This window comes from Astatotilapia calliptera, chromosome 7 (assembly GCF_964374335.1).
Source record: "Astatotilapia calliptera chromosome 7, fAstCal68.1, whole genome shotgun sequence".
Taxonomy (NCBI): Eukaryota; Metazoa; Chordata; class Actinopteri; order Cichliformes; family Cichlidae; genus Astatotilapia; species Astatotilapia calliptera.
In genome coordinates this window covers 29,836,954-29,850,250 of record NC_137428.1, presented here as the reverse complement: position 1 = coordinate 29,850,250, position 13,297 = coordinate 29,836,954, and the positions used below count along the sequence as shown (strand labels likewise).

Genomic DNA, 13,297 nt, shown 5'->3' with positions numbered 1-13,297 from the left:
CAATCAGTCATGGACTGGACTCCACAGAGCCCGAGCCTGAAAGCAGTATAGTATCATCTTGACAGAGATCAGAATCAAAGGCAGCCAACATCCAAAGAAGAGTTTTGAATGTCCTTCAAGAGGTCTGGAGAACGATTCCTGAAAACTACTTAGAGAAATTACAAGAAAAATGCTCAGGAGAGTTCAGGCTGTGCTGAAGAATAACAGTGCTCATACCAGACTTTCAATCTTGTCAGAATTGTACAAACTCTGTTTTGGCCTTACCATGTTTGGACCTTTCAATAAATCACTGAACCCATTTCCCATTTACCCAACAAAATATAAAGAAATGAGATGTGGCTCAAGATTGTTGTACTGTATTGGGGTTGTTTCTCTGTTAGCTTTAGATTTTGAAATGGAGCAATAAATGTCTGGAATTTAAGATTAGAGGCACAACAAAATCGAATCACACAGCTGAGAGGATAAAAGGTGCAATATTATCAGCCTTGTTTTTTGTTGTCTGTAGTGACTTCTGTAGTCAAGTTATGCAACAAAAATTTGTCTACTTAGCTTTACGGTTAAAGTCATTCATTTCACTGTATATTCTTATTTTCAATCATTGAAAACTACAGAAAAAAAATCAGGAGTAAGCCTTCTAAAAAAACAACCAAGAGCGCAGCTATGAGACAGGATGGAAGAGGGTGGGGAAGTCATAGATGGAGAGAGAGGTAGAGGAGAAGGTGAACAGGATAAGATGGGAAGTTGTAGAGAAACAGATGCAACATAAAGCAAACAAGAATAAGCAGAGAAACCGAAAGATATCTAACGCAGGAAAGCACTGATGAACAGATGGATGAACGAACAGTTGCTACAGTTCCCCTCCTCCCATCTAGAGTTTAAAATTGAATTAGCAATGAAGTATTTATACAAATGTGGTGTGGGTTTTCCAACTCAATGCCTTTGTACAGCAGACAGCGGAGGATAGTGCAGGGAAACAGAGCAGTGTTGATAAGTGTCCTACGTCCATATTAGGGATTTGATGATATGTTTAAAGTCAGAAATACAGGATTCCTCACTGGGGGAGAGGAAGAAAAAAAGAATTATAGCTCTAGAGGGGGAAATGGCTGAGGGCTGACAAGGATTTAAAGCTGACTGAGGAGAACCACTCTCAGTTTGCTTCTAGCTCTCTCCCCCAGCTATCTCCTTCCCAGTCCAGCTGCCATCAGTGGGTGCTGATGCAAGCGCTCTGATCAGAGAGTGTGAAGTGATATCAGTGAATGAATGGCAGCTGGTTCTGTCAGGGATGCACTGGAAACTGCTGATGTAATATTTCAGCTCTTTTTCTGGTAGTTTCACACCTTGAAAACCAATAGTGTTTACAGTAAGTAAACTTGTTTTTAATGTGTTCAAGAGTGCTGCCCACCAGCCATGGTTGGCTGTTGACTGATGACGCTGAAGAGAGAGGGGAGCCATACCACCTGACATCAGACAGCAATCCCAGAGACACATGACACCCCTTCTCATCATGCACACACACACCACACGAACACACAAAGCAATTACGTCACCACCACCACAAATTCCCCCTTAAATTGATGTGAAAAAAGCATTTGTTCATTCCATTTGGAATGATGTGTTTTTAACCATACTACACGAAATACAGCTGGTGCCCCAAAACAGCATGACATGTTTTGGTTACTTCAAGGATCTACTTCAAAAAAAATAATATGACCATAGACAGCAAGAAGTCTTGAAAAGCTTTGGCAATGACCTAAAATCTTCTGTTTTTATAACAGGCGCAGTTAAAACATGGTAGATTAACACTTGGCTACTTTTAATAGCTATGTTATTGGTTGTGTACATCAGTTGTTTCTTATTAGATTCATTATTTATCAGTTCTAGCTTTGCTCATTGCCTTAATCCCATCCACATAAAACCCACTACTTTATTTCACCACCTTTCAAATGTCAAGCAGTTTCGTTCCACTTTGGTAGCTGCTTCAATCACTCACGACAAAGTTGAGGAACATTTAACTGGTGCTTTGCATCACTAAGGCTTTTTTCATCTTTACACTGCTATAAGTGTCCACCTTGTCCACCATGAACCATTCTCCGTGGTAGTCTGTTCTTGTGTTCAAACCTTAAAATCATTCTCACAACAGTTTGGAGCTTGTGAGAAATGTACATTTGCACAAGAATTTTAAATATATAAGAAATACTGAAAATATCTCCACCATCATCACTATATACAGTTCTTTCTTTCTGATCAAGCATTACGTGCATTAGCTAGCACGTGCACTGTAAAGTGTCTTTAGGTCAGCGAAGGAAAGTGATGGAGTCAGGGCGTGCCTGAGAGTGGCTGCTTCAGTGCATTAGTGGGCTCCTGCGAGCCACATGATCCACGCAGACCTTCAGGAGCAGTAATTCCATTACATAATGCCCAGCTACAGCTCTAAGTGTGTGTGAATGTGCATGTGTGTGTGGCATTGTGCCACTCTGCATCACTTTCACTTTTCCTCTAATTATTCTTTGTAATTGGCTGTCCTCACACAATTTCACTAATGAACTATGATGATGTAAATGCTTGCTTGCTTGCTTGTTTACATTATTGTATTTTGCACAACTCTGTTGCTTGTGAAGCTCGCACACAAGAATTTCACTCACATGTGCTGTACCAATGTACCTGCACATGTGATGTGACAATAAAAGTGATTTGATTTGATAAATGTATCATGAGCATTAGGTATGCATGTAGGTAGGTCAGCTGTAACAATTAGATGTTGTGTTGTATATTTTAGATGTAACTTTTGATTTAAACTAGAAGTTAGTGGAATGCAAGTCTTGTTTCATAAAAAAATCTAGACGCCAACAGCTCTCTAACTCATGTTATTGATTTAGTTTAGTGAGTTCAGTTGTGCTGTGAGAAATTATAATCATCACACATCCTAATGGAGCCAGGACCAAATACAGCCAGTTTGGGAGTAAAAATCAATCAACAAGGTTTTTCCCCCTGGGATTTTGTGCCTAGGGCATAAGTTAGAATTCCCATCACCAGCCAAAGCATATCCTCGTCCATCAACTCATCTCTTCATCATCCCACCACATGCAGTGTCAAACCTTAATCACTATGGCAACATCCATCACTTCTGACCGCTGGTAGGATGACCTCAGGGTCACATTAAATTTTGCCAAAAGATTTACAGCTGTTACCCCTCGCACTGCATATTTCACATTGAGTGGCCTTGCTAACTATGATGATGGATGCGCTGATTAACAGATTCAGGCCGGCAGATGAGCTGTGACACTTGAGGGATTCACACAAAATCAGACTACAGATTGATCAATACAATGTCAAAATGCAACTGGCCATACCTTTAACTGCAATGTGGCAACTGTGTTATGATACTTTTTTTTCCTATTCATGCGCTAAAGCATTAAATCCATAAATCCAAGTACCTGAATTCAAGGTAAACAGCCACTGAAGATTCACAATACTTGAGCAAAATGATTCTGATATTTATCAAAGGTGTCTGACAAGGAGTACTCATCTAAAGTCAGTTTGATCTCCAGATCAAAATACGTGCCAGTCAAACTGAGTACAAGATAAGCCCTCAGAGAGATCCGATAAATATCGGCCATCATGCTTCTGTTCTGGAATCACGTTTGAGCAGGTATGCATCTGGGGTAACATCAGACACAGTACTGAGCACGGAGCAGGTGCTTAGTTAGAACACGGTAGAGGTTTGTAGATAGATGGGTAGCTGGTCTCAGATGCAGTGTAATCCTAGGCTGCCTGGTAAATATAGCCTGCGGATGCTTAGGGCTGGGCAAAGTGCTGCTTTGCTCTGCTCTGCTTGACCTTGGCTTATCCTGCCTTCCCATTTCTCAAAGGGGATGGAAAGGCATCAGACCACTAGGGATAGGACAAAATATTGATACAACAATCCATAGCATCAGTTCGCTGACACCAGATATCTATATTTTTATTAAAATATGCAAGCACTGCAAATTTTCCTGTCGGGAGCAGTTTTACTGTAAGTCGTCTGGCCTGAAGTAAATCCATATAAATCAATATGTTCATAGAGTTCAAAGTGGAGTAATGGCTAAGGCCTTTGTGAATGATTTGGTGTGATTAGGTTGCTTTCTTGCAGACTGGATAAAAGCACTTCTCCTGTTCACTGCATTCATCCAACTTTTTGGCGGGCAAAAAACAGCCAGACAAGGATACATTTTCCCCATCTAAAATATTTGGATGAAATTATTTTTGCAGATGTAAAACTTCTAATTACCAAAATTAGGCATCACTAAGAAGAATTTCTAGTGTTATTATCCCATCGGGCATCTTGTAAAAATGGAAGAGTGGCCAAGAAAGTGAGTAGAGAGATGGAAGACAGCTTTGGCTAATTAGTGTTGGGTGTCCATAAGGTTACATAAAAGTGAAATGATATAACCCGAAGGCCTGACATGTAACACACACACACACACACACACACACACACACACACACACACACACACACACACACACACACACTGTATGTCCTCACATGTGCACAAATAAAGCTCTTTTGGAAAACAGGAGTAAAAGGCAAACAAAAGACACACAGTATCCATTAAAAGGTCTCTAGATTCATTGTATTAAGTGCAGGCCCGAAGGAAGCAGGGACATGCACGGACCTGAGGAGCTTTGTGTTGAGCAACTACATTAAAAGGGTTTCACATAACAGGTTGGTTACAGAAAATGAGCAAAAAGTGCAATTTGAAGAAGGACAAGCATTACCATGTACTTCCTAAATCGCATTACTCCACTCTTAGCATTTGTTGTGCTAATAATAAAGGCATATAATTATGTACCCTATTAAAGAATAGGTATATATCATGCACTAAAACTATTAGACACGTACTAAGCAGGACTTCAAATGTTTGATACTGCAATTCATGAGCTATCCTTTTACCAGTGGCCAGAAATGACTGTATCTTTGCCAAGCTTTACTGTGTAATGTGTTCTCCACTTTTGCATGCTTGTACCTCTTTTCCACAGCAAGGGCTTAATGTGAAAAATGCCACCCTATATTCAAGTGTAGAATTTGAGCAACAGTGAGTTAGAAGCCCAGAATTTAGAGAAACAATTTTAAAAAGTAATAAAGAAAATATAAACAACACAAAGCAAAACGCAAAAGAACTAACCTCACAAGTGTGTAATGATCGTGGAAATGCAGTCATCTTGTTGATGGCATGATTTAAAGAAAAATCTAATAGGGCACATTTAATGTCTAGATGTAAGATTTCAAGAGGTTAAAACTGAATTTTCTGCAAGCAATCATTTATGTCATAATAAGATCTACCTTGTAAAACATTCATTTATAATTTAAGATGCTCACGTAATGCAGTTTGGTTGTATTGAGTCTGTCACACATAATTCAATCATTATTTTTGCTGACATATTTTGGAATCACTCACTTGGTAATTAGGATGTGCAGAAATCATTAACAGTCATGCGAGTATTATGAATAGTAAAGAGCACACGATTATTTCAGCTAGGTTAATGTTTTTCCAATCTAATCTGATAAAAGTGCTTTGCATGAACATGTCAACACTTTTCCAATACAATAAAACTAAAATCTGTATTTAGAACAAAAAAGAATATTCAGTGATTCAAAGACATTTCTACACTTAGTGTTTAGTTATTTAGTTTCCCGAAATGTACATGGCAGAAGTCTGTTCAAAAACTACTGGGCAGTTGTAACGCATGTACCTTAGCCAGCACGGCTACTTCCTTTGCAGACTCCCTAACTGGATTGCTGTCCAGTCTGTCCATAGCTGTGATAGGATCTCTGTTGGCACTGGAGTGGATAACCTTTGTGCGAGGGGAGGAATAGGGAGGAGAGATGCCATCCTGCCGAGTTTGATTTACATCGAATGGGGCCAATTAAAATCCCAAGAACATTAAGGCCTGCCTGTGCCTGATCTTCCTTCCTTCATGTCTTCAGAGATTATAGCAAAAGAGGAAATAAGACAGATACAGATAGTGACATATATTGATGTGGCATGGGTGATTGTTGAGGTGAAGGTGAGACGGAAAGGTCAAACGGCCTATGAAATCCAGCAGACTACGGTAACACTTATGTTGTACATAGTCTAAAAGAACAGTCAATTCAACCATTTTTGTTCTCTACAAATAATTAAATGCAAATAATGATTCTAAATGCTTTTCAACATCTTTCATTTTTAGTTTTAAACAAATTGAAGCACTGTTTTTATACAACTCCTGTAGAAAAGTATTCATAAGAACAGTATTGTAAAGGACCAGGTTTCACTTTTTTGGGGAGCAGGGGGGTTGGCACATCTCCACTATACTACACAATCCTTTGCACACTCTGATTTCCATATTAGGTTTTCACTCACAATGTATGAAACAGTAGAAGTTGTCTTATATTTGACGATAATTATGAATATATTATAGCATTAATAAGGAGGACATTGCACAAACCTGGAAGGGTTTGTCTGATGTGTTTTTATTAAAAACAATATATAAATGACAACTAAAAGTCTTTGAATTAGGCTTATTCTGCAGAATATACACAAAAGCATTGGGCCACACCTATTAATTCAGGTTTTTTTCTGTCCCATTGCTACATTGTGACAATGAAGCACTTAGCCGTGAATTCTATCTTTACAAATATTTTTAAAAGAGCTCACTGAATTTGAGTGTGGAACTATAATAGGATGCCACCAATGCAAGTTGATTTATGAGATTTATTCCCTCCTAGATATTCAGTGATTAAATGTGAACAGTATAATCACAAAGTGGAAGTGTTTAGGGTGTTCAGATGGCAGACCACATAAAACTACAGAGTGGGGTTGTCAACATCACACATCACAATCATTCCTCAGTTCTAACACTCCTCACATCACTAAGAACACCTCTATTGAGTCGGGCGAGCTAGCTACTGCTAGTTAGCTCTTTTGCCTGCCGACTCGAAAAGAGTTTACGATTCAGCTCATCTATGTGTCAGTGGATCTCCAACTTCCTAACTGGCAGACCACAGGCAGTAAGGATGGGCGGACATGTCTCAGCCTCCACCACTCTCAGCACTGGAGCCCCACAGGGGTGTGTTCTGAGCCCCCTGCTGTACTCTTTGTACACATATGACTGTGTGGCCACTACCAGCTCCACCACCATCATCAAGTTTGCTGACGACACCGTCGTGGTGGGCCTGACCTCTGATAACAACGAGACGGCCTACCTGAAGGAGATTAGGAATCTGGAGAACTGGTGCCAGAGGAACAACCTCCTTCTAAATGTCAGTAAGACAAAGGAGCTGATAGTGGACTTCAGCACTAAGCAGGAAAGGAACTACCAGACCCCCGTCATCAACGAGTGCCCAGTGGAGAGAGTGGACAGCTTCAAATACCTCGGAGTTCACATCACGCAGGACCTGTCATGGTCCTGTCACATCAACACCGTGGTGAAAAAGGCCCATCAGCGTCTCTACCACCTCAGACGCTTGAGAGACTTCCAACTGCCCTCCAAGGTGCTCAGGAACTTTTACTCGTGCACCATAGAGAGCATCCTGACGGGAAACATCTTAACCTGGTTCGGAAACAGCACCATGCAGGACAGACGAGCTCTACAGAGGGTTGTGTGATCAGCTGAGCGCACCATCCGCTCCGAGCTCCCTGACCTGCACTCAATCTACAGCAGGCGGTGCATATTTGCACTGCAGAAGACATAATGTGGATTGCACAACACTGGACATTATATTCTTCATTTCCAGTTAATACTTGTACAGCTGCTGTTATTGTGTATATATTTATTTATATTTCTTCATACATTCTTATATAGTTCTATATTGTGTATTTTGTTGTACAGTTATTTTATTTTCAACTTTAATTTATATATTTTATCTTATTCTTTCCCAGTTAAATTTACCCTTCATTCTAATTTGTGTTGTACAGTTATTTCCTTTTTAACCTTAATTTATATTTTATTCCTTCCTAGTTAAATTTACCCTTTTTAATTTGATTACCAGTGGTGTAGTCCTCATGTGGACTAATTTCCATGTTTCCAAGCATTTTTTTATTTGCATTTAGATATGAGTACCAAACCAAAGCAAGTGAAGAAGAAATCTTCTATTCACCCATGTCCTTATGGAAGTGGTTTCTCTTTGCATGATGAAGACCAGCACAAAGCATGTCCGATCTGCTTGGGGACTGTCCATGCTAGGAGAGCACTGACTAAGCCAGAAACATGTGTTTTCTTGCCAGCATTCAACACTAGAAAAACAAGTGATGTTTGTGGAAAAGGACCAGAAAAGACTGATGTTGAACAGCATGACCTTCTCCTAGTAAGGAGTGTCCATTCAATGAACCCAAGACTAGTTGGGCTTACCAACTGGAGTATGTTGATGCTCGTTCTTGAGGTTGTGAAGTCACTGGCTAGCTACAGCTTGAGCTGTTTCACCATACAGGCAAGAAGCTGCGGCTAGGATCCTGTACTGTCTCAGAAAAAAAAACACCTGCCCATATTCCCTGATTTTGTCTGTGAGCTAACAGCTTCATGAAGCTAACCACTGTCTACCTGCATTACTGTGAACAGCTACGGACCATTTCTGGAGCTGGGCAATGCAGAGAAAGCTGGCTTAGTTAATTCACTATCTAAACCTTTCCGGGAACCACACTTGGCTGCTCATCTGGCCCCATCTCACAACCATGGTGTAATAGGCCTCTTAATTCTTCTAAGCACAGCAGATTCGCTGTATCTCAGCTTTATGGATATCAGATTTAACGGGCTCAACTTTGTCACCTTGCAATGCACCTGCTGGAGTTCAAGTCACTGGTTCACTTTGACAGCCCCCTGGCACCTCTCCTTAATGACATCAGAGGAACCATGTATTGCATTCTCTGTGGGCCCTGCTGTACAGCAGTACCCCTATGCCCTTTGAGGGCCTTAAGAGTAGGACAACAGCAGCATCTGGCTGAACCTCTCTCATGTCCTGGATAGAAAAGGGACCATCCACTTGGATCAATCGGTGTCTGCTGAGGGTTTATGTGTGCCATCACTTGTTGCCATTCTGTTATCTATCCCCAAGAGAGCATGGCAGGTGAGAGCCCAGTCTCAAAGTTGAGTTCCGCACCAACTGGTCTGGAGCAAAGAGCAAAGAAATGAGATTCCTAGTAGGAAGCCTCAGTCCTTCTAGCTGTGGAGCTGGGACACATCTCTCATCTGTTACCAACCAAGACGCACCACCTAAGTTCTGTTCAGGTTGTCAGTCCAAGCAGGTGCAGCACTTTCCATACGCAGTCTGGTCCAAACACAGTGTGATTGTCTAAAGTCCTAGGGCTTCATGCAGCAGAAAACTGCATGGTCATAAATAGTAAACCTTTTAGCAATGTTACCAGAACCGACATGTTCTCCTATTCCAGTCCTCTATTGCAGATCTTTTTGACATTCCCTGGGAGCTGTTATATCTTCTTTCTTCTTTAATAATTAAAGTATATTTGGTCAGTCATATCGACTTTGACAGGTTGATGCCAGGTGTAAATCCTCTGGCCACGAATTCTTTTGAAAGGGGTCCACCACCCGAGATCTGTAGTTAGGCATCACCAGCATTTTGAGATTTGGCTGTGGTGCTGCAGACCCTTTGTGCACCCCCCCCCCCCCCCCCAAAAGAAAAAATAAATAAATATGAAGCTTCTTTCATATAAGACTATTGTTTCTCAGGTTAGCTTCTACAAAATGAGTGAGTGACCATACATTGTGAATCCTTTTGCAGACAGTTCTCTTGTGTTGGCTTCATGGTCAGTATGCTCAAATGAGGGATTTTTATTCCTTCAGATTATTACTACAATTCATGGTTACAGTTTTTGCTTCCCCCTCCTTTTGCATCTGAGGAGCTGCATTCCCTGTGCCTGGAGCGTGTACTATGTACCCAAATTCACCGCACTCAGAATGTGTGTTTATGTGACCAGTTGCTTGTGTGCCTTGCTAATCCCACCAAAGGTAAAGCTCTCTGTCTGAACAGAGGGTCTCCCACAGGCTAGTGGAGGCTATGTTCCTAGCTTACAGCAACAAAGCTCTCTCTTTGCCTCAGAGTGTAAGAACACATTTCATCAGGGGAATGAGAACCTCATGGGTACTATTTAAAGGGGTGTCTGTAAATGATATATGCTTTGGCTAGCTGATCATCGCCACACACTCTGGTGGCTCATTATGTCCTTCCTGCTGGGTCTTCTATGGACTAGGGTGCTGGTGGACCAGCCCCAGTTTGGTGGCTGTTCTGTAGGGTGTGTATATGTATGTCCTATACTGTATGTGTATTACTATATGTAGAATAGAATAATCCTTTAATTGTCCCACAAGGGGAAATGTGTGAAACCGAACAAAGTATTATGGCGTTAACTTGTATTCCCTGAAGGAGAGGCCTGAGGTAAAACACCAAGCTGGGGTGTCATTTTGCAGAACAATCCATATGTTTATCCTATGTAAGTACATTTATATAGGTTGTCACGATATCACATAAATTGACACCTCAACACATCACCATGTTTATGCCATTTACCCATTCCAATATTCTTCCAATACTATTAACAAAAACTAAACCAGCAAAATAAGCCGATCATAAAATTAAAATATTTTGTACAGCTTCAGAAACTACACATACTTCCATTCAGAAGAATCAGTTTCATACTTAAAATAATATTAAATAATTGTATTATAATTGTTTCTGTCTGTCTGACAAATCTATTTTCCCTGCTTCACACTCTGTCTCTCACATACACACACACAACACACAGCTCTTGTGCAGTGAATACGCAAAGACCTTTACATTATCCAGGAACTTTACATTACAGAAATATTGAAAGAGGGAGAGAAAACTTGCATACTGCATAATATTAAATACAAAGGCTATGATCATGGAATAATGTTATCAGATGTAGAAATGGATAAAAATATATTTTTTTAATCATTCAATAAACATCTCTAAAATGTAATATGTGTTTCCATAAATCATTTCACCGCTGCCAAGCATGAGTGCAAGGAGGCACAACCCCAATAAAATCTGCACCCAGTGGCACAGCGAGAGCGGAAGAGTCCAGGAGACAAGTGAAAGGGGGTGAATGAGTGCTCTCGTGCCTAAAGGATGATATTCTGTGTGCACACTTTGTCACACAAAAAATATTCATTTTCTAAACCAAAAATATTACGTGCTGAAAATCTTTACAAATAATCATCCCCATCAATCTCTCCTTCGAACATTACACGGAGCACAAACATGCCCCAAAAGATACACAGATGCATTAAAATTGCATCTATTATTAGAGTGTACCTCCATTTTCCCCCTCCATTTTACATTTCCTCCAATGAAAAAACAAAACAAAAAAACTGTAATATGGGGGAAGACACCAAATATAAAGGAGAGAGTAGAGCATGCAAACCATGTAAGTGGTGACAAAAATCTGCATTGAAATATAAGCTTGGGCAGTACCTCTAACTTGCATTTCCTTCAAATACATATAGTGCACACACTGTAAGGCTGAAATCCCCTAAAACGCATGTCGTGAAAGAAAAACAAAAAGACAGCTCGTGTTATTTGACCGGCAGCGCATATTATTCACACCTCTAGTGGCATAACAGTCATCGTAAGCCTAATTTTCTTTCCCCATGGGTAAATATCTGACAGAGCTGACACAACCTGTACCAGAGCAAATGTGCTTGACTGGCTAGCCTACACTCACACACACACACACACACACACACACACACACACACACACACACACACACACACACACACACACACACACACACACAGGCACACGTACCAGCTGAGGCCATAAGACCAACTGTGTAATTATACATGTGTAATTGCACCCTAACCAATCAAGCACAGTGAGAGAGAAAGACTGCTGGAGATAGAGAAAGGCAGGTGGATGTAAGAATAACTGCCATTTCCCCTGTCTCTTGAGATAATCAGCCATACCTTGCGCCTGCGGTCCCTGGATCGATTCCTCTTTTTTATCTTTTCCTCCTCCTTCTCCCTCTGCTCCTGGGCGGCGGCCTCCGCAAGGTCCTTGGTCTTGCGGAGCTGCTTGGCGGCTTGCGCCATGGTGCCGCTGCTACTGTTGCTGCTGCTCCAGTCACGGTCGCTCCAGCCCTCCTCCTGTTTGCACTACCACCAGTCGTCCCGGTTTCCTCTTCCTGTGTCCCTCTGTCCCCCGAGCCCCGTCACTTACTACCTCTTCTCTGGTGGCCACCACGACATGTGTGTGTATGATGCAAGCACGAGGAGCGTCTGTGTCCAAATATTTTGTGTGTGTGTGTGTGTGTATGTCTTGTGGCTGTTGATGGTAGAGCAGCCACAAGACAGCCTCCAGCAGCCACAAAGAAAGATGCTACAGCTAGTGGTGCTGATGTTGCTTCTTATGCCGCGGCTGCTACTCATCCAGTCTGCTAGCACTGCACTGAATTGCCTCCCCTCCCCCTTTCTTTCTCTCCTACCTTCCTCCCTTCTCTCCTCTCTCCTCCCTCTGCTTGCAGAGACCAGTCACGCAGTTCTGTGTACAGCACTGTAGGGATCCTGCTGCAGAGCTCCCTCGTTTTATCTGTCAGATGCCCTCCTCTTCCTGCTGCTCTGCATCTTTCTCCAGTTTTCTTCTTTGTTAAAGGCTTTTTTTTTTCAGAATAGCTGTTTTTGCATAAGTGAGGTACAAAAGATGAGGGCGCTAAAGCTGCTGAATGCCTTCAAATAATTTTTTTCTCACGTCTTTTTTCCCTCTCTCTGCCAATAGCTTTTCTATGGCACCTCCCTCCTGGAAACAGACAGAGAAGAAGAACAGAAGTGAGAAAAATGGGAGCTTGTGAAACAGAAACGGGTTTCTAATATGCAGCATCATGCTTTTACGATGAGTCTTTGCACAGCTTGGCCAAAAGTCGATTTTAAGGTGGCATGGAAACAGTATGCCGTGTGATAAGTATTAGACCTGCCTGTTTCTCTCATGTTTTGTCAGAAGCAGAACAGAAGAAAAGCATCAACGATGTGAACGCCTCATAAAAACTGCATGCTCCTCTCCCTTCCCCTTCATTCCACCACTTTTCCTTTTTCCATCAAATCAAGAGGGTATGCACAGATGTTTGGTGCAACAAAAAACAACATTACCATTCATTTTTGAAAAACTACTAACAGTTTTTGCAGGTAATCTCCAACTGATTTTGACTGTGTCACCATCTAATGGAAAATTGACTTGCTGTGCCTTCATATGATTATAAAATTTGTTTTATTTGGTTCTAATAAGCTAACATCCAGGTTTAACTTAAAAT

The 13,297-nt window shown here is 41.2% G+C and overlaps 1 protein-coding gene across 3 annotated transcripts in view; it reads right to left on the bottom strand.

Moving 5' to 3' along the window:
- The window catches only part of LOC113025917 (uncharacterized), an 84,353-nt gene extending 71,564 nt beyond the window's left edge, over nucleotides 1–12,789 (bottom strand). Inside the window, exon 1 of one of the 3 annotated variants that reach the window (XM_080304388.1) lies at nucleotides 11,961–12,789. In XM_080304388.1, coding sequence (XP_080160514.1) covers nucleotides 11,961–12,086 — 126 coding nt within the window. In that variant the 5' untranslated portion in view covers nucleotides 12,087–12,789. The remainder of the gene's footprint in view (nucleotides 1–11,960) is intronic. The other 2 variants (XM_080304386.1, XM_080304387.1) reach the window with 2 other exon arrangements.
- Nucleotides 12,790–13,297: the final 508 nt, after the last annotated feature.